General features: G+C 40.1%; 1 protein-coding gene across 5 annotated transcripts in view; it reads left to right on the forward strand.

The window, feature by feature from the left end:
* bltp3b (bridge-like lipid transfer protein family member 3B) overlaps positions 1-24,114 on the forward strand; it is a 148,895-nt gene that overhangs the window by 37,298 nt on the left and 87,483 nt on the right. For all 5 annotated transcript variants that reach the window (XM_087999554.1, XM_087999555.1, XM_043713654.2 and 2 more), the window contains exons 3-5: positions 9,949-9,987; positions 14,240-14,331; positions 15,455-15,644. In XM_087999554.1, coding sequence (XP_087855680.1) covers positions 9,949-9,987; positions 14,240-14,331; positions 15,455-15,644 — 321 coding nt within the window. The remainder of the gene's footprint in view (positions 1-9,948; positions 9,988-14,239; positions 14,332-15,454; positions 15,645-24,114) is intronic.

The raw sequence follows: 24,114 nt of genomic DNA on the forward strand, positions 1-24,114 counted from the left end.
GGTGTAAGGAACAGGAGAATCGACTTTTCGGGTTGGATGCTGCCTGACCTGCTGCGCTTTTCCAGCAACACATTTTCAGCTCTGATCTCTGATCTCCAGCATCTACAGCCCTCACTTTCTCTCAATGAAGGTAAACATGCAGGTACAGCAGGTAGTGAAGAAGGCTAATAGCATGCTGGCCTTCATAACAAGAGGGATTGAGTATAGAAGCAAAGATGTTCTTCTGCAGCTGTACAAGGCCCTGGTGAGACCACACCTGGAGTATTGTGTGCAGTTTTGGTCTCCAAATTTGAAGAAAGACATTCTGGCTATTGAGGGAGTGCAGCGTAGGTTCACGAGGTCAATTCCTGGAATGGCGGGACTACTTACGCTGAAAGACTGGAGCGACTGGGCTTGTATACCCTTGACTTTAGAAGACTAAGAGGGGATCTGATTGAGACATATAAGATTATTAAAGGATTGGACACTCTGGAGGCAGGAAACATGTTTCCACTGATGGGTGAGTGCCGAACCAGAGGACACAACTTAAAAATACGGGGTAGACCATTTAGGGCAGAGATGAGGAGAACCTTCTTCACCCAGAGAGTGGTGGCTGTGTGGAATGCTCTGCCCCAGAGGGCAGTGGAGGCCCAGTCTCTGGATTCATTTAAGAAAGAGTTGGATAGAGCTCTCAAGGATAGTGGAATCAAGGGTTATGGAGATAACACAGGAACAGGATACTGATTAAGGATGATCAGCCATGATCATATTGAATGGTGGTGCAGGCTCGAAAGGCAAATGGCCTACTCCTGCACATATTGTCTATTGTCTAAAATGTTTGCCTTAGCTTAACAGAGATGTTGTGAGTGTTTCAGAGAAAGGTTGGAAAACTGCAAGGGCTCCTCTGCATGGTGCTGTCACAGTTGTACATGTAATAGTTTTATGGCAGAAGCTGTTATGCTCTTGAGATGGAGAGGAAATTCTTTTAGTGGGTTAATTGAGCCATGAGTGCAACCATTCTTCTCGGTGTCCCCATCTTTCGGTTTTGCAGATTCCAGTTCCAGTTATCCTCTGCCCTGCCAGGGGGAGACTACTCCACTGTGATTGCAGTCTCTAAATTTTTTGCAGCAGCTTCTTTACAATTGGTAAGTGGTAAGGCAGTAAATCTACCTATCTGCCTCTCCATGGGAAATGTTTGTAGTGGTGGGACTTTGCCTCAGAGCTGTCCCAATAAGGCTGCCCTGTTTTCAGTGGTACCTACTCCCAACATCAAAGGATTGGGAAATTTCAAGACTTTTTTTTAGAAAAGAAAACACTTGAAAACTTGGCAATGTCCAAATTCACATCTGAAATGCTTTCAGAATTAAATTGCTGCACAGTGGTGTGATTCTTGGAAATGAAATGTTAAGTGGACTTTGGATGTGTTGGATCCCATTCTGTTTTTCTCTTGTGTCTAAGCAATGGTTGCCAAATAACTAATAATAGTTTTGAAAGAATACCATTATCTTTATTTTTATTTAAATCAGTATAATCAGTGAAACAATTTTATATACAACTTTTGTTTGCAAATGTATCAATAAGGTTTCCAGAATTTTGAAGTCCTGTATAGTGCTGCTTAGTAATGTATCTTCAGATGATATCAAATGATGAAATAAACTTGCTGAACATACATAATAAGAATTTTGAGCTAAAATTCCGATGACTCCTAATATTTATTCCTTTTTTGAGATACGTCCAGTGAATTATAGTGTTTTTTCAGAAGTTTGTGTTGCCAAGTATCATGAAGCTTTAGATAATTTTGTGATGTAGGCATAACAACCAAATATAATTTTCAAATATATTGTAATTGGTTTATTTGCCTTACATATCAGTTATTCAGTGCTTCTTAATAGTCAGGGAGGCTTGTGAGCTATCTGAATACATTTATATAACCCAATGTACCCATAAATTATTTGAAGTGACGATTTAAAATTTTACCCATTGATCTCTTGCTGCAGTGGATGAAATACCACCCTAATGTGGTGAATGCCGATGAAAATAGTAAAACTGTCATGTTTCATTTCTTTTGTTGCAATTTCACTCTGCAGTACAGCTTATAAGCTCAGTGCATTTCTGACACTGTGATGGTATTATGATTTGGTCTTGGAAAAAGGCAGAGGAGGGTTTTAGTCTTGAGAAATACTGTTTTAACATCAGAAGAAGTCTGTTACTTTATTTTCGAATGTCTGCTATACAGTCCCCCTTGTCATCACAACATTAAATAGGGAGACTATCTATTTATTAAATTGTTCCAAGATGTTTTCCTTTCTTTTTGATGGCAGATTCTCCCCATTCTTTCTTGATACTGACTTTCTGCTACATGCCCTGGTTTTCTACTCATTCTATTAACTTCACCTTCTCTTCAATCAATAATATTTTTAACCTTTTCATTGGTTTTGCCATATTCACTCTTTGCACTTTGCTTCACAGGGAAATCTCAAAATACAATTGTGTCTTGTCCATTATTTCATAATTGAATGTGTTTAGCTCTCTGGTTGATGTAATCGCAGGACCCCTGATGGAAGACACTGGCTTGTTTGTGATGTGCAAGCATCTCTTTCACAAAGGATTTTGGCTTTATTCCTTTGCTGGTTCCACTCAACTGGATGAACTAGTGTAGAAATTTGACTAATCATGAGCTTGTTCGATGATTCTTGCTATTCAGCCAGCAAAAATGGCTGATAACTTTGATGCAAATGGAATTTTGTGTCATCTGATTTTGACTCAAAATAAAGAAAGATACACACCTTGGATTTAAAAGAAATCCTTAATTCAGTGTTGCAGTTTTCGAATCGTGATTGGCATTATTGATGTATAAATGGTGAGATGCAAGTGGAAACACCTCCATAATTGCACTGTGAGGTTCATAATTTAATGTAATTAATTGGGACCTTAGGCTCTAAAGTTGAGGAAAATCATCTTTTGTTTTCAGTTGTATGAAGACTGCAATAGCATGGATTCATGGTGGTGACATCTGTGTCATTGAGGCAGTCCTAGCACTGACTCATGGCTGCTGCTGTGGAGGTGAGTTTGGGTTCCCAGCAACATCTGGGTCTAGCGCAGATTCATGCAGACGGAGGTGAGTTTGGGCCCAGTAAGAGACTTGGCAGGATCAGTAGCAGCTGCACTGGCAAGGGTCCCCAAAGCAGACTTACGGCAGCAGTGGAGTCACGTTTGGGTTGGTGATATTGGTGTTGGTATTGGCAAAGTCTGGCAAGAGCTTCAGTGGAGGCAAGATGGTGTCAAAGAGTGGTGACTTTCTTTCCAGCAAAGGCGGCACAGTGAAGGGGACTCGTGCCTGGCCACCAGGCCCATGACTATGCACTTAACAAGAAGGCCTGTAAGGTCAGACACTCCTTGATCTCTTCTTTTTTCTGCCTTTTATATTTTCTGTTTCGGTATATTTTTGTGTTTTGAGATGGCACTGGTGTGTGGTGTCACTATATAACACTTTCACTATTTTGAAACAATATACATGTGACAATAAATAAGTCAAATCAAAAGACTGACAGTTTAAAAAAAAAATCCGAAAGTAATTTGTTCAATAAGTTGGGATTTCAGCTAGATGATTAGCATGCCATCTGTGGGGATATATGTGAAGGTGTTGACTTAACCCTAAGAGAGAGGGACTAGAAATCTTACCAACTTTATCTCTTTCCCCCTCTGTACTTAAGTAAAAATCTTACCTTCATTCAGAAAAGAAAGGCCCATAACAATAAAGATGCAGTTAATAGCAGACTCTAAACTGAAATGAAGCCCTGTGTTGCTTAGAAGAAAATTCCAGAAGCAGGAGGTTGTGAACAAAAGAGGTATAAATCTTACAAAGCCTCTAAAGAAATGAGTTTAAGAAATACATGGTCAGTAACAGTGAGCTGATTTAGCAGCTGGTCTTAAGGTCTTGGGAAGAGACATTGACAGAAGAAAATAGCATTGAAAAAATGCATAGAAATTTCCTGGGAAAAAAGCCAATTGCACCTGGTCCTGGCAGGAAGAGAAGAAATGTGGAAAAGGCGAAAAAGGATAATTTTCGGACTCTGGGAGAAAGAAATGGATATCTGTGAAAATTGGAAGTTATATTTCTTCCTGTGCCACCTTCAATCCAGTGCTCAGTGCTTCCTCTCAAAACACAATGGTGTCCTCTGATAAGCCAGCAAGTCTGTTAACATCAGCATGTCAGTAGCTAATTTTGCTCCACTTTTGGTAACCTTTTTAAATAAATCTGTGTACAGACTCAACTCTCTGTCAAAATAGATCTAGAAATGATTAAAAGGAGATTTGAGGGAGATGGGAATAGACAGCTGCAATGATGGACTTCAGTAAAGAAAGATAGCAGGAGGCTGAAATGCCAACATGGAGTTGTTAGACTAAAAAGCCTATGTAACATAATTCACGTTATTAGCAACACTGAACAACCACATGATAGTGTAGATAAAATGTAGATACCCTAACCTTGTAATGCCATTGCTTTGATCTTGACCATTAGTATGTCCTTTTTAAAATTATAAAAAAATGAGCAGTAAGATGATATTAATAACTGTGCCAGGATATAACTTTCTGTCTGCAATTTAGCCTGTCATGATTGTCAGTGTTGATTCTACAGAAGGACTATCTGCTGCAATCTCACTTCGCTGCTGTTCACCTGAACTTGATTTAATTTTTAAAATTAGAAATAAATTTGGAATTAACATGAGTGAGATTCGCAGAGAACTTGGAGAAAACTGTTGGTTTGTTTGGAGATTGGTATTTGAAATGGAAGGCCTAGATAAATGATGAATTAGGAGATTAAAGTAAGCCAACAGAATAAAAATAGTAAACTCTGGACCACTTCTCATAGATTGAAGAACATTGAAAATAAGTATGTTCCACAAAACTTGTTTTCTGAAAGATGTGTGCCCAAAATATTAGCTGCTACTGTCTTCACAGATGATGGCTGACTGGGAAAGGGTCCATATTTGGTTTTTATGTCATGTTTCCAGTAGCTGAAACACTTTGCACCTTATTATAGGTTAAAATGACATATTTAAGGTTAGCAGAAGGGGTACATTTGAAAATGGGCATACAAATGAGCATTTTTTGTATTTTTAAAATATGCTGATTTTTAAAAAAATATAAATCATACTCTTTCAGCATGTAGTGATATTAAAATCAACTTCAATCCCCCAACTCTCAAATGAGCTCTCATATGAGCCAGTTGTGGCTTTGTTTTTAATTGCTGTGACATCCGTAGTCTTGCCTCAGCCCTAAACTCTGGGATACCTTCCCTAAACCTCTCTATTTCCGTTTTCTTCTTGAAGGATTAATTAATTAATTAAGTACATTAATTATTTATGTACTTCCCATTATGTTTTGATTGTACAAGGAAATCTACAGTCGTCTCAGCATGGAACGTGCTGAACAGCTACTGATAATCTTTTCCTGTTTTACTGGAACTGTGAAAGAAGAATAGCTTTAGATTTTTTCCGTACAAGATAAACCAAATTGACTCTCAACAACAGATAGGGTTGATACCACTTCTATTCATAACTTATCGGCATTACTGCATGACGTAATTAAATAGGTTTAGTGGAAAGTGATCCATATAATTAGAGTCATACTTGTAAAATCCATGTCAGGTTATGTTCTGTTTTGAATTTCTCAAATGATACGAGTTTGAATAGGAATAGATGTTTCCTCACTTTTAACTCAGTTGTAATCAATATCAGTCAGAACTTCCAGTCTTGATTGTTATGAAACACAATAGGTTTCTTAACCGGTGTAATGTATTACAGGACAAACCAGATAATTTGGTTCTTCTTGGTGCAAGGTGTGGCTATTTTAGAAAGATTATACAGCAAATATAGAAGTAGATGCTTAATATTACATTCAAGTGAGCTGAGCAATTTCAATTAAAAAGGTGGAAGCATTGACCTCCTCAGGGTGAATTAAACTGCATGTTTTTTTTTCCTGTTCTGTTTTGTACTTGACTCCCAGTTAGTTCTATGAAATGCACTTTCACAACACACACTTAATTTGATATTTTAGGTTTGTGATAATCCTTGAAGGTTATTTTAGTAGGAGGCTCAGCTGTGAGAGAAAACATTAAAGCTTAGTTATACCAGAGTGCTCACATATACTTGAGCTACTGAACGGGGATCAAGTTGAGATGCGATCCTTCACTCAAATAAGCCATTAGGTCAAGTAGTTGCATCCCTACTAAGCTCAAGTAACTCTGCATGAAGTGGTCACTTACCTTGATCAATTTTTCTGATCTAGTCATTTGTCTATTTGCTGAGCCATTGTGAAAGCGAAATAGTTAAATACAATAATTTTTTTTAAAATTCAGTGTACTCGCCTACTTTCCTGTAAGAAATAGATTGAACATTGCATTCTTCAGTGTATTGTTGATATGTGTTCAGCACAATGTTTTGCACCAGACCAGTGGTGAAGCCCTGTCCTTTTCCCTCACAACAGTAGTTTGCTAGCAAGAAAAATAAATTAGTACAGATGCTGGAGATCTGTAATAAAAGCAGTGTTGGAAAACTTAGAAGGTTTGCTATACTTGAAACAAGCCAAATGGAGTTGATGTTTTGAATCCAGTGACGACTCTAGGGAACTGAAGTGAGCTGGGAAATTGTTTATATGCCACTGAGAAGTGGGAAGGAGGAGCAAGAATAACAGATTGTGAGGATTCCCAGAGTACAAGGTATGATATAGATACAAAGTGGGTATAAATGCGAAGTGTGTACAGTCGAAAATATTGTTTCCTGTGAGTGAACCTATGCAAAAAAGACACAGGGAGTTGATCAAAACAGAGGACAGTGGTCATGCTCTGAAGTTATTGAATTCAGTGATCAGCGCTGAAGGCTATAAAGTACCTAAGTGCAAAAATAGGAACTATTCCTCCAGCTTGCATTGCAGCTGTTTTTTTTTCAACAACGTTCTGTCCCAAAGAAGAGTCGTAATGGACTTGAAATATCTGCATTTCAGCAAAACATTCTGGCCATCCTGACCCATCACCATTGTGTGAATCAATATTCAATGAAAATTGAGTTCAATTTGATCAGCACCATGAATGCCCAAATTATTGCCATGGGAACCATGCCACACTGTTGTAGGATTCAGTGAGAAATGTATGATGGAATGAAACCTAATCTCCTCCTCATGGCATATTTTCACTTAATAAATGAATACAACTGCGAAATGAAGCTAGTTTCCTCATGTTGCTACAATGCAGTAGCAACATGAGTGATGCTCAACCTTCAGAGGATGCTTCTCTACTGCAAAAAAAAACGTGCCCATCTCACAACTGAGTCATGTGGCATATGAATTTCAGTGCTGATGAGATGTTTGGTTTATAGGCCATATCTACCAGAAGATTGGAGGATCACCTCAAACATATATCCCTTCGGTTGTTTGCAACTAGTGGAATACTGATCGTGCTCAACCAGTCCACACATAAAATGCTGAATGCAGTGTTCAACACATTAGTTGTGATTTTGTAATTGGACAGCATTTTCGACATCATCTTGACTGTACAAAGAATTTTCTGATAACTAATTTAGGATTGTCAGTCAAGCTCGCAGAGTGGTGAATTTGTATGTACTGGAAGCTGGAATTAGTACATAGGACCCAGTTTCTTTGCAGACAGAAGAAACGTGCAAGAACGTGTTTGAATGCAACAAAATAGGTGACAACAATTCTCTGGTTCATTGCTGAGAGCAATGTCTAGACCAATCTGACTCAATCTGCTTTCTTTTAAAAAGTTAAAGAAACCTTGGCAGTTAATTGACTACTGTAATTTATGTTTGCATTGTCTATGGCAATATCTTTGCCAATCAGAATCCAATGTAAGTTTATTAATTTTTCTTTGAATTGCAAGAATGTCAAAGTATTCTGACTGCAAGAAAAATACCTTCAACAGAATATATTTTTCAGAAGTATCTCCAGTTTAGTAATATCCCATTATGACAACCTTTTGAGAACCTAAAAATTTGTTTGCCAAAGCTGATGTCATAATCACCTTTACCTGCTTTTAGCATCATTCAGGTCGTTAATCTTTGTGATGTGAACATGCCACATAAATTAATCAGTTTTCCAAATGAGTGACAGAGGCCCCAAGGTAGTTCATGGAGCAAATCACTGATCACTGTTTTCTGGTGATGATTTCTCTCTTTTATGCCCTATTACTTAATGTATTGCCTCACTGTTTGTACTGTTTGCATTGACCTTGAGTTTCCATTTTAAAGATCAGTCCTGCTAAAGGTGCCCCCAAATGCTTAATATAAATAACTTTATAATATTCATTGCATTATCAGATTTAAGAAATATTCTCAAAGAATTTCATTATATTGATGTATTTTTTACATATGAAGTGGAACAGGAATGAGCGAATTTCCTTTAAAGATATATTTAAACAACCTGTTCATATATACTATAATATGCCTCTGGAGAAGGTGGGAATTGAACCTAGAGCTCCTGCCTTACAGTTAGGGAAATTGCTACACTGCCTCGAGCTGTCGGGGTTTCCTTTTTATCTCCAGTTATGAGCTCAGTGTCCCAAAGCATTTTCAAGTTATTGAAGCACTTTTGAAGTATGGTACAAGACTCACAGGATCCAAATTATTTACTAGGGTCCCACAAAGAGCAGTAAGAGTAATGGCTAAAAGTTGGCTAGCACATGAGTTCCCCTGATCTTCAAATATACATGTTCACTTGGGAAGTTGGCTCAGCATCTCATTTGAAAGAACATGTCTCAACAGTGCAGTACCTTTTCAGACATAATGATGTTCCACCCAAGATTCTGCTCGTCTCTTGAAAAACACCTAAACTCATTTTCCGACTCTCAAATGAAAATGCTACCACTGAGCAAGTGGTGAGATGGATGGCAAAGACTTGTATGCTCTCATCAAGCCGGAAATTTGAGCTTTAAGACAAAAAAAGGTGCATCAGTGATGAATAGAATTTGGTATTGTTTTCTTTCACAACCATGAGACCCTTGTTCTGCATATGCTTAGTGCAAACTTTGTGTATTAAGTTACCGACCTGTTGCTTCCAGATTACACATTGCTAAAATAAACAATGACAAAGCTAATGCAAGGATAAGGTTTACTCAAGTGCAACATATCAAACGAAAATCTCCACAGGTACTTGTTCCATTTTAGGTCCTGTTTATATAGATTTTTACTTCAATTTTCTAACAATTTAATTTAATATGTCATATCCTTAAAATGCCAACTTCCAAAGTATCTAATAGCATAAATTACAGAAACAGGGCTATATTGGTTAAACAAGTTTTTTAAAAAAGCTGATACAATGGTGACTGACACTATTACTTCTTTTAAAGAGGAAACAGATGATAAGATACCTTAACTAGCCTACATTGTATGAACAATAGTTGTCTTTATGAAGCTTTTATTGGTGATTCAGTGGTAAAATTATTTCTAGGTATGATTTTCTTTATGTGTAACAGAGTAGATTAGATTAGATTACATTACAGTGTAGAAACAGGCCCTTCGGCCCAACAAGTCCACACCGACCCGCCGAAGTGAAACCCACCCATACCCCTACATTTACCCCTTACCTAACACTACGGGCAATTTAGCATGGCCAATTCACCTGACCCTGCACATCTTTTGGACTGTGGGAGGAAACCGGAGCACCCGGAGGAAACCCACGCAGACACGGGGAGAACGTGCAAACTTCTGGAGGGTCTTTTGGTGCAGTGATAATGTCCCTGCCTCTGGGCCAGAGGTGTGGGTTCAAGTCTAACCAGCACCAGAGGTGACTGATCAGGTTGATTAAAATTTCTGTAACAAGTTCTTATCACCATGGTTGTGTGCTGGTTAATGCTCTGCATTGAGACTGCAGTCATTTCTGTTTGTGATTTGAAAGAATTGTCCAGTTGGAGAAATTGAATGCTTTACTAAATGCTTTATTTTATGTTTCTTGCAGATACACTGGACTAAATTAAAGACTCATCCTATATGCCTGGTAAGTTCTTATATTTATTATTAAATATGAACAAAATTAGCTGTGATCTAATTTCTGGCAGAACAGAAGAAATAGCGACATTGAAACCAGTTCAGGAATTTGGCCTTCTGAACCTCCTCCAACATTACAGCAATCTTCTGCCTCAGCAGTATGCTTATGTCCTCTGATTCTGTAGAACCCAATTTCTGACTGGTCCCCTATGTTGATGCTGTAAACTCTAGTCCCAGGTCTCCCAGCCAAGGGAATCCTGCTCCTAGCAACTACTTTACTTAAAAAAAACTAGCCACCAGGATACATGAACATCAACTAGCCACAAAAAGACATGACCCACTCTCACTAGTATCCTTACATACGAATGAGGAAGGACACCACTTCGACTGGGACAACACATCCATCCGAGGACAAACCAAACAGAGACATGCACGAGAATTCCTAGAAGCATGGCATTCCAACTGGAACACTATCGACAAGTACATTGACTTGAATCCCATTTACCACCCCCTGAGAAAATAGTGTCACCATGGGAAATGACATCACCAACCCATGGAAACTCATAAATAGAAAGCGGCTACACCACCAGTACTTCATCTGAAGGCTCATTGAAGATGTTACCTAAGATTTACCTAGTATGGTGACGAAACATCTGAAAATGAACCTTCCAGCTCAGCGTGCAAACCTACATCCAGAACCTCAACCTGAGCTACAAATCTTCTCAAAACTCGGTAGCAACTATCTTATTATGCTGTGATTGAATTTTACATCTTTTGATGAGGATGCCTCTCACTCTTAGAAATTCCCAACAGTTTTAGATTCACTCAATTCAATTTCTCCTTGAAAAATTTTAAATTTTGCTACCTTATGCTTCATCTGCCATATTTTATCCACCCATTCAGCATTTCTATGTCTGTCTTCAACTTCCTAATAATATCATTTTAACAATATGCTTTCCAACCTATCTTGGCATCATGTGAAACTTTAGCTACTGTCACCTAAGTCATTGATATAACTTGTGAAAAGCTAAGGCATTAACTTGCAGGTCTCTACTTGTTACGTCTTGCCAGTCTGAAAATAGCCCTTTGCATTCTGCCAGCCAGTCAATCTGCTAATCTTAAATCCTTGGTGGAATATTACCTCCTACTTACTTCAATATTGCACAATAATGTTTTATGTTGCACCTTGTCAAATGCCTTCCGAAAATCAAAGTACAATACATCATCACACTTCTTTGATCCACGGCACAATGTTCCTCTTTTACAAAGAACTCCAATGGATTGGTTAAACATGATCTCTTCAAAAACAAAGTTTTCCTAATCAAGTTGAATTTTTCTTACTGCCCAGCTCTCACCATCTCAATGGTTGATTCCAACATCTTTCCTGTGACGATAGTCAAGCTAACTGGCCTATAGTTTTGTGGTTTCTGCCTTCTTTCCTCCTACATTAAAAGGGTTACATTTGCTTCTTTCCAATCTGGTAGAATTTTTCCATAATCTAATGTGTTTTGGAAACTGAACAACAACATTACTCCACCTTTGGCAGATTCTTTTTAAGACTTTAGGATAAAGTTCCCTGGTCACAGGGATTTTTCACACAGCTGCTCCCCTCATTTTGCTCAGTAGCTCTGATCTGGTGATTGTAATTTCACCAAGTTCCTCTCTTCGTTTCACCTCCTGATTTAAGCTAGACAGGAGGTATCTATGCCCTCTAGTTTTGGACCTTGGCGATTTATCCTATCCATACCCCTCATGATTTTATAGACTTTGATAAGGTCACCCCTCAGACTCTGACACTCCGAGGGGAAAAAGCCCCAGCCTGTTCACCCAGTCCTGGTAATATCCTTGAGTCTTTTCTGCATCCTCTCAAGCTTAACGATGTCCTTCCTTTAGAAGGGAGACCAGAATTTTATGCAGCATTCTAAAATTGTCTCACCAATGCCCTGTACAGCTGCAACATGACATCACAGCTCCTATACTCAAATGTTCAAGCATGCCAAAAACTGTCTTCACCACCCTGCCTACCCTGCGACTCTACTTTCAAGGCATTATGCACCTGTACCCCTAGATCTCTTTGTTCAGCAAGAATTCCTGCCCAGGGCCCTACCATTAACTGTATAAGTCCTGCCGTGGTTTGCATTTGCCAAAATGCAACACCTCGCATTCATAGAAATTAAACTCCATCTGCTACTGATTGTCCCATTGGCCTATTATCACATTTGACGTGTACTTTAAGGGTAGTATTCTGGTCCCTAAGGCTCACCTTTGGTAATGTAGTGCAGCTGTAGATTGCCATCTTCAGTACACAAAACATCTAATGTCTATTCAATCTCTTATGTTGCTGTCCTGGCATATCAAAGTATTGTTTCAAATTTATCTTTTCCATCTACCCAATGTTCTTGGAGCTATGAGTTGCAGTTGAGAAAGCAAGAATTCCCAATTTGCCATGGTGACTTGGGAATTCGAATTCTGTTCATGGAGAATAAAATGTGGGTTCCCTCAGAAATGACATTGAAGCAGTTAGTTTGTTGTAAAAGCCCAATCACTTCTTGAACACAATTAACACACAAAATGCTGATAGAATCTCAGCAATTCAGGTAGTATCTGTGGAGAGAGAAACAGTTAACATTTCAAGTACAATATGATTCCTCTCCAGAACATAAAAATTCAGTTCTGCAGAAGTGTCATTTAAGATGCAAACTATTAACTATGTTTGTATTTGCCACAAATGCCAGATTTTACTGGGTTTCTCCAGCGTTTTGAGTTTGTTTTAGCTTTCAGCATCTGCAGTATTTTGCTTTTAGGGAAAGCAAATGTCTTCAGAAAGGATATATTCTATTCTTAACATTCTTGTCAGTGTGTCACTCAAATCCCATATGGGTTGACTCAGAATAGCTCTCTAAAGTGACCGGCAAAGCTTCCTTGAACGGCATGGGTATTGCTGTTCTTGCTTTACACAGTGACTCTGTGCTTTTACCATAAAAGAGAACTTGTTACAGTCAACAAAATGTGGAGTTCAGTCACTGTTGAAGTGAAATTGAAAATGCGCAACAAAAGTGAATAAACATTGATCTGTACCTGAAAAAGGATGTAGTGGCACTAGAGGGGCTGCAGACGAGGTTCACTGCATTGATTCCGGAGTTGACGGCTCACGATGAGAGACTGAGTAAACTCGGATTATATTCATTGGAATTTAGAAGAATGCAGGGGGATCTTACAGAAACAAAGTTATAAAGCGGATAAATAAGATAGACGTAGAGATGTTTCCACTGGCAGGTGAAACTGGGACAAGAAGGCATAGCCTCAAAATTAAGGGGAGCAGATTTAGGACTGAATTGAGAAGGAACAACTTCACCCAAAGGGTTGTGGAATTCCCTGCCCAGCGAAGTAATTGAAGTTACTTCAGTAAATGTTTTTAGAGCTAAGATAGATTGTTTTGAACAATGAAGGAATTAAGGGCTCTGGTGAGAAGGCATGTAAGTGGAACTGTGGCCACGAAACGATCAGCCATTATCCTATTGAATGGCGGTGCAGGCTTGAAGGGCCAAATGACCTACTCCTGCTCCTAGTTTTTATGTTTCTTACGTTCTGTGTATTAACTTGGCACAAGGGTTAAATATTGATGGAGACCACTCGCATATAACAACTGAGCTGTGAGCCATAACCTATGAGGTTGGGTTTATGCTTGAAAAGGTAAAATGTTTGGGGTTATAGGAAGAGTCCTAGTGGGGTGGGATGAATTGAGGTAGTTCTTTCATGTTGCACAGGCACAATAGCCCTGAGCTATACAATTCTATAATCATCAATATTATTAGTCATTTAAAATGTAATCTCTCCTGCCCAAGAGCACACTGACCAGTTTAAACTGGAAGTTTGTTTCTTGGACTGTGCAATATTTTCCGATCTTATCTGGTGCTTTAGTGAAAAATTATTTGGCTTGAGTATCCCTGGATTTTGAGGAAAGGGAAAGAAATTTGAGTTGCTGCTCATAATTGTTACTTACTGATCACTGCTCAAGGTATGTGTATATAAATACTGGTAAAATACAATTCAATGACTTTTGGCTGAGGAGCCTGCTTATGTCAAGAATTATCCAGAGTGAATGGCCACTTGTGCTCATTGTGCAACTGTAATCCAAAATAAATTGCTGTTTTAAGAAGCAGAGGTGTAAGAGGCTCAGTTTGGAATTGACTTGTGTATCATTTGAGATATCAAGACAATTACTTTAATCAGGTCTATTTTTTCTTGCTGTCTTCACCTAGTATTTAGACAAGGTAGAAATGGAAATGAGAACTTGTGAGGAGCCTCGGCCTCCTAATGGACCGTCTCCTATAGCAACAGCTTCAGGTCAAAGGTAAGTCATGTCAAAATCTAAAATTGTTTATAAAAATGGTTTACAGATGTTCCTAGGATGCAGTATATTTATCTTAATTTATTCCAAATTGAGATTTTATTTCAAGTTTAAATTTGTTACAAAGGAACACTGATCACAATTTTATTTGTCATTAATTGGTGATTGTATGTTTTCGTACATAGAAAAGTCAAGTTAAAAATCACATAACACCAGGTAATAGTCCAATAGGTTTATTTGGAAGCACTTGCTTTTGGAGTGCTGCTCCTTCATCAGGTAGTTATGGAGTATGAGATTGTCAATTTTTTCCATAAATTCTGTGTCTTATAAGTGTGATGCAACTGAAATTATATATTGAAAAAGACTTGGATTGTTTAAGTCTCTCAACTTATAGAATGACCATGTTGGTTTCAGTTCTTTCATATGTAAATCCCAGAATTTTTGTTCAAGTTACATTCTTAAGTGAACTTTAACAATAGGTGCCATGTCAGTTCAGATAATGCATTGAAGGTGTGAGGTGCCCTGTGTGAGGCTGTCTGTTCAGACTGATTCTATTTCTAAAAAAGGATTACAGAATCTTATATGGGTTCATGCAGTTTTTGAGCAAAATAAAATGTGATTCTGCAAGTACAAATCCACCCCACAAACTTTTATGTGTATGTGTGTGTGTGTGTGTGTGTGTGTGTGTGTGTGAGAGAGAGACTAAAGGGTTATAAGTCTGTGAGAGTGTGGGTGCATATGTGTGAGTATATGAGGGAGAGAGCTTACGTATGAGAGTGTGTGTGGGTCTGTAGGTGTGTGTAGTGCAGTGGGGTCATCTGTAGTGTGACATGAAGCCAAGGTACTTGTTGAGGCCATCCCCGTGGGTACCGAACTTGGCTATCACCCCTGATCGGCCACTTTGCATTCTTGCCTGTCCCAAAGTCTGCCTTGGAGCATTGTCACCCAAAGGTCTGAGGTCAGACATCCCAGACCGCTGAAGTGTTCTCTGACTAGAAGAGAACATTCTGGCTGGTGATTATTCTGTGAAGAAAAAGTGAAGAAATAGTTATTCAAAGTCGAAATCTGAAGTATAATGTGAGTATATTTCTGCAGTTAATTACTTGATAATCTTATTCTTTTCTAGTGAGTATGGCTTTGCTGAAAAAGTTGTAGAAGGCATCTCTCTTTCTGTGAGTTCCATCGTTATCAAAATCAAAGCAAAAGCTTTCAATGCATCTTTTGAATTGTCTCAGCTACAAATACACAGTGTAAATACAAGCTGGCAGCAAAGTGACCTTCGCTTTACCCGAATTCAAGATCCTCAGCGTGGGGAGGTAAAACGAATTTCTTTGTGTTATTCTTCCTTACTGCTTCTTTGTGTATTTTGAAATGTAATTGAAACTTGCATTTATTTGGGTGATTATCAAAACTTTAAGTTTCATTTTTAAAATTACGAATTTGAATTCTGTTATGTTCAGAAATACTAAGAATGTTTAAGTATATGGGCCCAGAATCCTGCAGTGAAGTGATAACTTGTGTAATAGGAACTAAATGTCTGTCATAAACTTTCTGAACCACTTCCTTAGATTCAGAGAGCGAGTTCCATAATCACAAAGTAGTCTGCCACAAGGCAAGTCTTTGCTGAAGAAGCCTAACTATCGAAGTACGTGTTAATCTGAAGAGATATGTTTGCAGTGATCTTATGATTCTACATTGGCTTGTCTGCTGCACAGGAAAGCAGAAGCGTCTGAGAGACACTTTGTCTACTCATTGATAAATGACCGTATCAAAGAATTACAGCCCAGTAAGAGGCCATTTGGCCTGTCATGTCTATGCTGGCATTCATTAATTTGGAGGTGTCTTTGGTGGACTGGGGGAGAAAGTTAAAAATCACACAGCACCAGATTATAGCCCAACAGGTTTATTTGGAAGCACTAGCTTTTGAAGCACCACACCTGTGGGCGGCACGGTGGCACAGTGGTTAGCACTGCTGCCTCACAGCGCCTGAGACCCGGGTTCAATTCCCGCCTCAGGCGACTGACTGTGTGGAGTTTGCACGTTCTCCCCGTGTCTGCGTGGGTTTCCTCCGGGTGCTCCGGTTTCCTCCCACAGTCCAAAGATGTGCAGGGTCAGGTGAATTGGCCATGCTAAATTGCCCGTAGTGTTAGGTAAGGGGTAAATGTAGGGGTATGGGTGGGTTCGCTTCGGCGGGTCGGTGTGGACTTGTTGGGCCGAAGGGCCTGTTTCCACACTGTAATGTAATCTAAAAAAAACCTTCAGGTGGTTGTAGAGTATAAGATCATAAGACATAATTTATAGCAAAAGAGGGACAGTGTCTTGATCTGGAATGATATATTAAACAAATTCAGATTAAGTCTTTCATCTTTCAGAATGGTACATGCTAGTTTCAGTTCTTTAATATGTAAATCTCAGAACTCCTTTTAAGTTACATTCTCAAAATAGCTTTAGCTTTTCTAACAATAGGTGTCATCACAACCCAGACAATGCCTTAAAGGTGTGAGGTTAAAGTCTGTCTATGTCCCAACTTTGAGAGTGGTTCTATTTCTGAAGTGGGACAAATAGAATCTGACATGGATTCATGCAGTTTTTGAGCAAAAAGTAAAATGAAATTTTGCAAATACAAATTCACCCCATAAACCTTTATGTGCGTGCGTACAGGAGAGACAGTGTGTGAGTGTGTATAAGCTTGGTCAAGTTTGTGTGCGGGTGTGATGAGGCATAAGCCTATGAGAGGGTGCATGCGTGGGTGTGAGTGCGGGGTGTGCATGTATATGTGTATGAAAGAGGGTATGCGTCAGTGTGTGAGTATGTATGAGTGTGCATATGCATGTGTATAATGCAGTGAGGTTACCTGTAGTGTGACATGAACCCAAGTTCTGGTTGAGGCCATTCCTATGGGTATCGAACTTGGCTATCAGCCTCTACTCGGCCACTTTGCGTTGTTGTTTGTCCTGAAATCAACCTTGGAGGATGGTCACCCAAAGGTCAAAGGCTGAATGTCCCAGACTGCTGAAGTGTTGTCTGACTGGGAGGGAACACTCCTGCCTGGTGATTGTTGTGCAGTGACCATTAATCCGTTGTCATAGTCTCTGCTTGGTCTCACCAATGTACCATCTCTCACCAGTGTACCATTTCTCAGGGCATCCTTGCCTGCAGCGTATGTGAGAGACAATGTTAGCCAAGTCACATAGGTACCTGCTGCGTACATAGTGGGAGATGTCACCAAGTGTAATGGTGGTATCCGTGTCAACACTCTGACACGTCTTGCAGCGATTGCCATGACAGGGTTGTACTGTGTTGTGGTCAATGTTGTCCTGAAGGTTGGGCAGTTTACTGTGAACAATGATCTGTTTGAGGTTTGTTGGTTGGTTGTTTAAAGGTGAGAAGTGGAGACGTGCGGAAGGTCTTGACGATAATGTGTAGCAGGCTGCGAAGAATGTGGAGTGGTTTTTCAGCTCCCAGGAAGTACTGGACAATGAAAGGTAGCCTGTCGATTGCAGCCAGTGTCTGTCTTCTGAGGAGGTCATTACAGTTTCCCGCTGTGGCACATCGGAACTGGCAGTCGATGAATTGAGCATCGTACCCTGTTCTTATGAAGGGGTCCTTGAGCAATTTCAGGTGTTCATCACATTCCTCCTCACCTGAACAGATCCTGTGTATGCATAGGGCTTATCTGTAGGGGATGGCTGTTTTAGTATGTTTTGGGTGGAAGCTGGAGAAGTGTAGTACTGTGAGGTTATCTATGGGTTTGCAGTAGAGTGAGGTGCTAAGGTGTCCATCCTTGATGGAGATGCATGTGTCCAAGAATGAGACAGCTATTAGAGTATTCCATGGTAAGTCTGATGGTGGAATGAAACTCGTTGATATCACTGTGTAGTTGTTTCAGTGACTCCTTGCCATGGATCCAGAGGAAGAAAATGTCGTCAATATATCTGGTGTATAGTGTTGGTTGGAGGTCCTGTGCAGAAAATGAGTCTTGTTTGAACCTGTGCATGAAAATGTTGGCATATTGGAGTGCAAATTTGGTCCTTCTGGCTGTTCCGTGTGTTTGGATGAAGAACTGGTTGTTAAAGGTGAAAATGTGGTCAACGATGAAGTGGATGAGTTGTAGGACAATGCTCGGAGATTGGCAGTTGTTGGTATTGAATACTGAGGCGGTTGCCGTGATGCCATAATTGTGGGGAATGCTGGTGTAGCGTGCTGACATGTCCATTGTGACGAGGAATGTTCCTGTTTGACTGGTCCATGGGTAAGAAATCTGTAGTGTCGCGCCAGAAGCTGGAGTGTCCCCTGTACAATGGGTTTAAAGGTGCCTTTGACAAAGCCAGAGAGGTTCTCACGTAGTGTCCCATTGCCTGATACAACAGGACCTGTGTCTTATGAACTTGTATTCCACAACCACCTGATGAAGGAGCAGAGCTTCAAAAGCTAGTGCTTCCAAATGAACCTGTTGGACTATAACCTGGTGTTATGCAATTTTTAACTTCAGCGCTCATTTAAGATCAATTCACCTTGTGCCATTTCCCTGTTTCTTCACATAGCTATGTACGTTTCTCTTTACAGATATTGATTGAATACCTCAATTAAAGTTGTATCCACCCACCTATAAAGTAATGCTTCAGTGTGTCAAAACATTTTTCTTCAGGATGTCATTTTTCTTTTTGCAACTGTCTTACGAACCTTCCACTGACAGGAACCATTTCTCACTGTCTACTTTGTTCAGATCCCTTTTGATTTTGAATGCCGCTATCAAATATTCTCCCACTTTCACTTCTCCAGGAAGAACGGTCCCAATTTTTCCAACATCTTTATGTAACTGAAGTTCTTCATCTGCAACCATTCTTGGGTTTCTTTGATTCCTGAAGAAGGGCTCATGCCCGAAACGTTGATTCTCCTGCTCCTTGGATGCTGCCTGACCTGCTGCGCTTTTCCAACAACACATTTTCAGCTCTGACCTCCAGCATCTGCAGTCCTCACTTTCTCCTTTCTTTGATCCACACACTCTTCAGACCTTCCCTTTCTTCATTAAAGTGTGTTGCCCTCGAGCTGGATTCAGGACTCCAGCTGGAGGCTGAACATTTTTTTATACATGTTGAGCGTAACTCCCTTGTTTTTATGCAGTATGACCATGTTTACACAGGATGCGTTCTCAACCTATCCTGTCATCTTCAGTGATATATGCATATTTACATCCAGGTCCCTCCTCTTCCATACCCTGTTTAGAATTGCATCCTTTGTTTTGTATATTTGCTTTCTTCCTACCAAAGTGAATCACTTCACATCTCTCTGCATTGAATTTCATCCACCATTTGTCTTCCATTCAACCAATCTATACCTCTGTCCTTTATAGTTCTTCTACTCCTTCCACTTGCTGTACAAAACTTCTACGTTTCATGTAATCTGTAAATTTTGCTCTGTGCACCTGTGTAAAATACGCTTGATTTTTTTTTTATTGTCACGTACTGCGATATAGTGAAAAGCTTTGTCTACAAGCAGTACAAGCAGGTCATAGTAAGCAAGGATGTACAGATCAAAAAGACTTAGAGGCATGCAGTTTACCTTGAACAGGCTGTGTGCTAGGTGACATCAGCATGATTTGAGGCTACAGAGTCCATTTATCAGTCTGATAATGGCTGAGAACAAGCTGTTCGTGAACCTGCTGGTGCTTGTGTTCGTTCAGGCTTCTGTATCTTCGCCTGACAAAAGAGGTTGTAGGAAATCATTACTGGTGTGCGATAGGAAGAGCAGAGGTCCTAACATGAACCCATGAGGAACTCCACTTTATACCATCTCTGGCTGGATAAACCACTTTTCACTGCAGTATCACCCACTTTGCCTGCAATTTTCCCTGTAGCTGTGAAGATGTGTGTGTGTGTGTGTGTGTGTGTGTGTGTGTGTGTGTGTGTGTGTGTGTGTGTGTGTGTGTGTGTGTGTGTGTGTGTGTCAGCAGCTTCCTGAGCCATGTGTCAGTGAATTAGCAAACCTCTGTGTGGCTATGCAGCTTAGAGAGAACTTTGCCTGTCAATCAACCAATTTCATACTCCATCTGCTGTTGTTCGTTTTTTAATCCATGAGCTGTAACTTGCTCCCTCGTCTTTTTGTGCCACATTTTATCAAATGTCATTTGGCAGTCCATATATGCCACTCCAACATCATTAACCTCATCAACTCTCTCTATTGCCTCATCAAAGGAACTCACATTTGGGGAGGGTGCTGATTTTCCATGCATTCAAAGCACTGACCATACACTTAAACAATGCTTTTAAGTTAATTAATTTTTGCATGATTCATCCTGGAATACAACAGAAATTCCCTCCATTGCACTCTTGCTGCTCCTACACAGAGAATTTGTAGTTGGAGAAGCAGCAAGGGCAAGATTATGTTAACCTGTGACCAGATGTGATGGATGAGTAACTTGAGCTAGTCCTGAGACCACCATGCAGCAGCCATTCACGAGTCTGGAGCAGTGGGGTGAGCCTGGGTACAAACTGGGAGGGCGAGTGTCAGCTGGTTGTCAGGAGGAGCAGAGTGCCAGGCCCAAATATCATTTCATTCACTAAGGATTGGGTCAGTAATTTATGCTTTGCATAACTTTATCTGTTACTGACCATACTTATTGCTGTTTGTAATCACTTATCAACATGCTGAGAGAACACGGTACACAAACTAACTTTCTGTATCGAGGAGGCAATAGGGTAACTGCACCTTAAATATATTTTATATGTAGAGGTGCAGAATTCTTAAAGATAGATAATCAGCAATTTGTTTCCCTATCTAACAGCCAGCATCCTGCATTCAATTTTTATAAATGTTTTCATGGGGGATCCAAGATGGCGGCGACCCAGTAAGACTGAGTCTATAGTGCTCCTCCCAAGACTTGGGCGCAGTGGGTCACCTACCCCCTACCAAGCTCACCAAATCATTTATAATAGTTTAGTAACTCAATTAGTTGTGTAATATTACATTTAAACAACTTAATCCTAAGTTAAAATGACTAAAGGGAAGGGAGCCCGCAGCTCTCAGCAAGCAGGAACCCCTCCCCCACACTCTCCAGCTGCAGCAGAGGCGTCCACAGCCGCCCTGGGGGACTTACCAACAGTAGCAAGCCTTGCAGAAATGCTTTCCAAGCTTGACTCGAAGATCGATGCTTTTATTGTCGAATCCAGAAACCGTTGGGAGTCGCTCTCGGCCGCGCTGCAGAAGCACGACCGTGAGATTGAAGAAATTCAACGCCGAGTTGGAGGGGCGGAGCTAAAGGCCGCGACCTCCGAGACAACCGCTCAATTGGCCGTGGATCAGGTCCGGACACTCGAGCAGCGAGTCCGGACCTTGGAAAATCATATTGACGACCTCGATAATCTGGGCCTTCCCGAACGGGAAGAGGAAGGCCAGCTTACAGCATTCCTGGAGCAGTGGCTGCCACAACTTTTAAATCTGCAAGTTGGATCAGACCAGGTAAGGGTGGAATGGGCCTACCGGGTCGCAATACGCGGGCCCGGCTCGAACCAGCGCCCGCGCCCGGTCCTGTTCCGGCTGCAGAGCTACAGGGAGAGGCAGATACTCCTAGAAACCTCTAGAAATCTCGGAAAAGACCCCCAAGCTATGATCTACAAAGGATCCAAGATCATGCTATTTCAGGACTTTTCCCCGGCTCTGGTTCGAAAGAGGAAGGCATTCGACGAGGTGAAGAAGCGTTTAAGGGACTTAAATGTTCAGTACTCCTTACGCTACCCAGCGATGTTACGCTTTAACCATGAAGGATCCGTATATAACTTTGGATCACCAGAAAAGGCTAAGGAATTCTTGGACTCTCTTAGATAAACTGTAGGACATAATGGATGTTGGTCTGCCTTCCCCCCCCGCTTTGGTTTATATCCCCTCCCTTTTTTTTTCTCTTACCTTACTGCTTAATATTATCATGGGGGGTGGGGAGAGGGATTTGATTTTCTCTCCCCCCCCCCCCCTTGGAGTTGTTTTCTGTTATTATTTTATGTATATATGAGGGATGTATGTATATGTGTGTGTATGTATATATATGTGTATATATATATAAGCTGGGGGATTTGGTTAATGTTGGTGGGGGGAGGTGGTTACCTTATTCGATTTTACCTCTGTCTTTAGGAGTGGGGTTGTTTTCCCTTCGTTATTTTGTATTATCATATTTAATTATTATTTGTTGAACTGGTAATTTTATAGTTATATGTTTATATATGGTATTAACATTACCAAATATACCCAGGGGTTGGTATGGGTGGGGGTGGGGTGCTCACTGTTAACTGTAGCTTTGTGTTATATTTGAATTCTCCTCATTTTTTTGAGGAGTGCCTGGGTCAAGGGTGGGGCATTGGTTGGGAGAGGATATGAGGGACTTTTGGAGAGGAAGTGACGCCCCCTGGGAACAAGGGGGAAAGTCTCCACTTAGATACGTTTTATATTTTTTTTATTTAGAAATAGTTTTTTACTGTATTGTTGTGGGTGTATTAAAGAGGCTTTATTTTTGTAAATTTTACATGTTCCACGCTCGGGATGTTCTGGATAGGGTTCCCCCTCCCGAGGGGTCTCGGATTGGCCCAGAGGATTATGGTTGATCAGTCGGTTAAGTGGTGCACCTGGAATGTCAAGGGGAGTAATTCACCACTCAAGAGGAAGAAAATATTATTAAATCTTAAGAAGGAAAGAGTTGATATAGCTCTCCTACAGGAGACACACCTGTCAGATAAAGAACACTTGAAATTACGACAGGGCGGATTTGATCAGGCCTTTTTTTTCTTCTTTTAGCTCAAAAAGCAGGGGAGTTGTTATTCTTGTTCGGAAGAATTTCTCTTTCAAAATCCTAAAGCAGATAAAAGACGAATCTGGACGATATATCTTGATTAAAGCCCTCATAAATGGAGAGGAATATGGGATTTTAAATTTGTACTGCCCCCCGGCACACCCCTTTAAATTTATAACGGAAGCCTTTTCAAAATTGATGGCTTTTGATGCCCGTCATATAATTATAGGGGGAGACTTTAATTGTATTATGGATCCGGAAATAGACAGGATTCCCAAGAGTACTGCAGGAGTATCTCCCAGATCTAGACAATTGATGGATCTGAACAAAGAATTAGGATTAGTAGATGTATGGAGATGTCTTCATCCACAGGGTAGAGATTTTTCTTTCTACTCTAATCCACATAAATGTTTTCATGAAGCTATTTATATATTACATTTTTCCTATTTGCAGAAAGAATTCCTGGAAAAGCAGTATTATTGTTGCATTATTTTTACATAAGGTATGCAATAACTTAGTGATTTGGTGAATTAATAAGGCATGGTGGACAGAAGCTTTATTTACAATTAACCAGAAACATCATTTTTATGGGTTTCAAATGAAAAGATTCAACTATATATACCTATGTATGCCATTTGTGGTGTTTGTGATATTTTATTTATCTGAAGAAGAAATCCCTCTAACAAAATCAACAGATAGTGTAAGCAATGTTTCTATGATTATACCCTCTCATAAAGGCATTTGTCAAAATAAGAAAGAACCTTCTGAAAACAAAGAAGTAACCTTTGAAAATGAAAAAGTAGCTCATGAAATCTCACACAGAGCCCTTGAAAAAGTACTTTGCCCCCTGTTGGAATATATTAGCTTGAAGCTGATGTCTTTTCTTCAAGTGTGGCTCCAGGCGTACTTCTTGTAGATAACTTTACCACTAGACATCACAGCCATACTTCATCCTGAAATCACCCACTTCTCACTGAAACCCAGTCAAGAAACTGAGATTTTACTTATGT

Source organism: Chiloscyllium plagiosum, unplaced genomic scaffold (genome assembly GCF_037043375.1).
Source record: "Chiloscyllium plagiosum isolate Xiang-an unplaced genomic scaffold, Cpla_swu_hap1 HiC_scaffold_23, whole genome shotgun sequence".
Lineage (NCBI taxonomy): Eukaryota > Metazoa > Chordata > Chondrichthyes > Orectolobiformes > Hemiscylliidae > Chiloscyllium > Chiloscyllium plagiosum.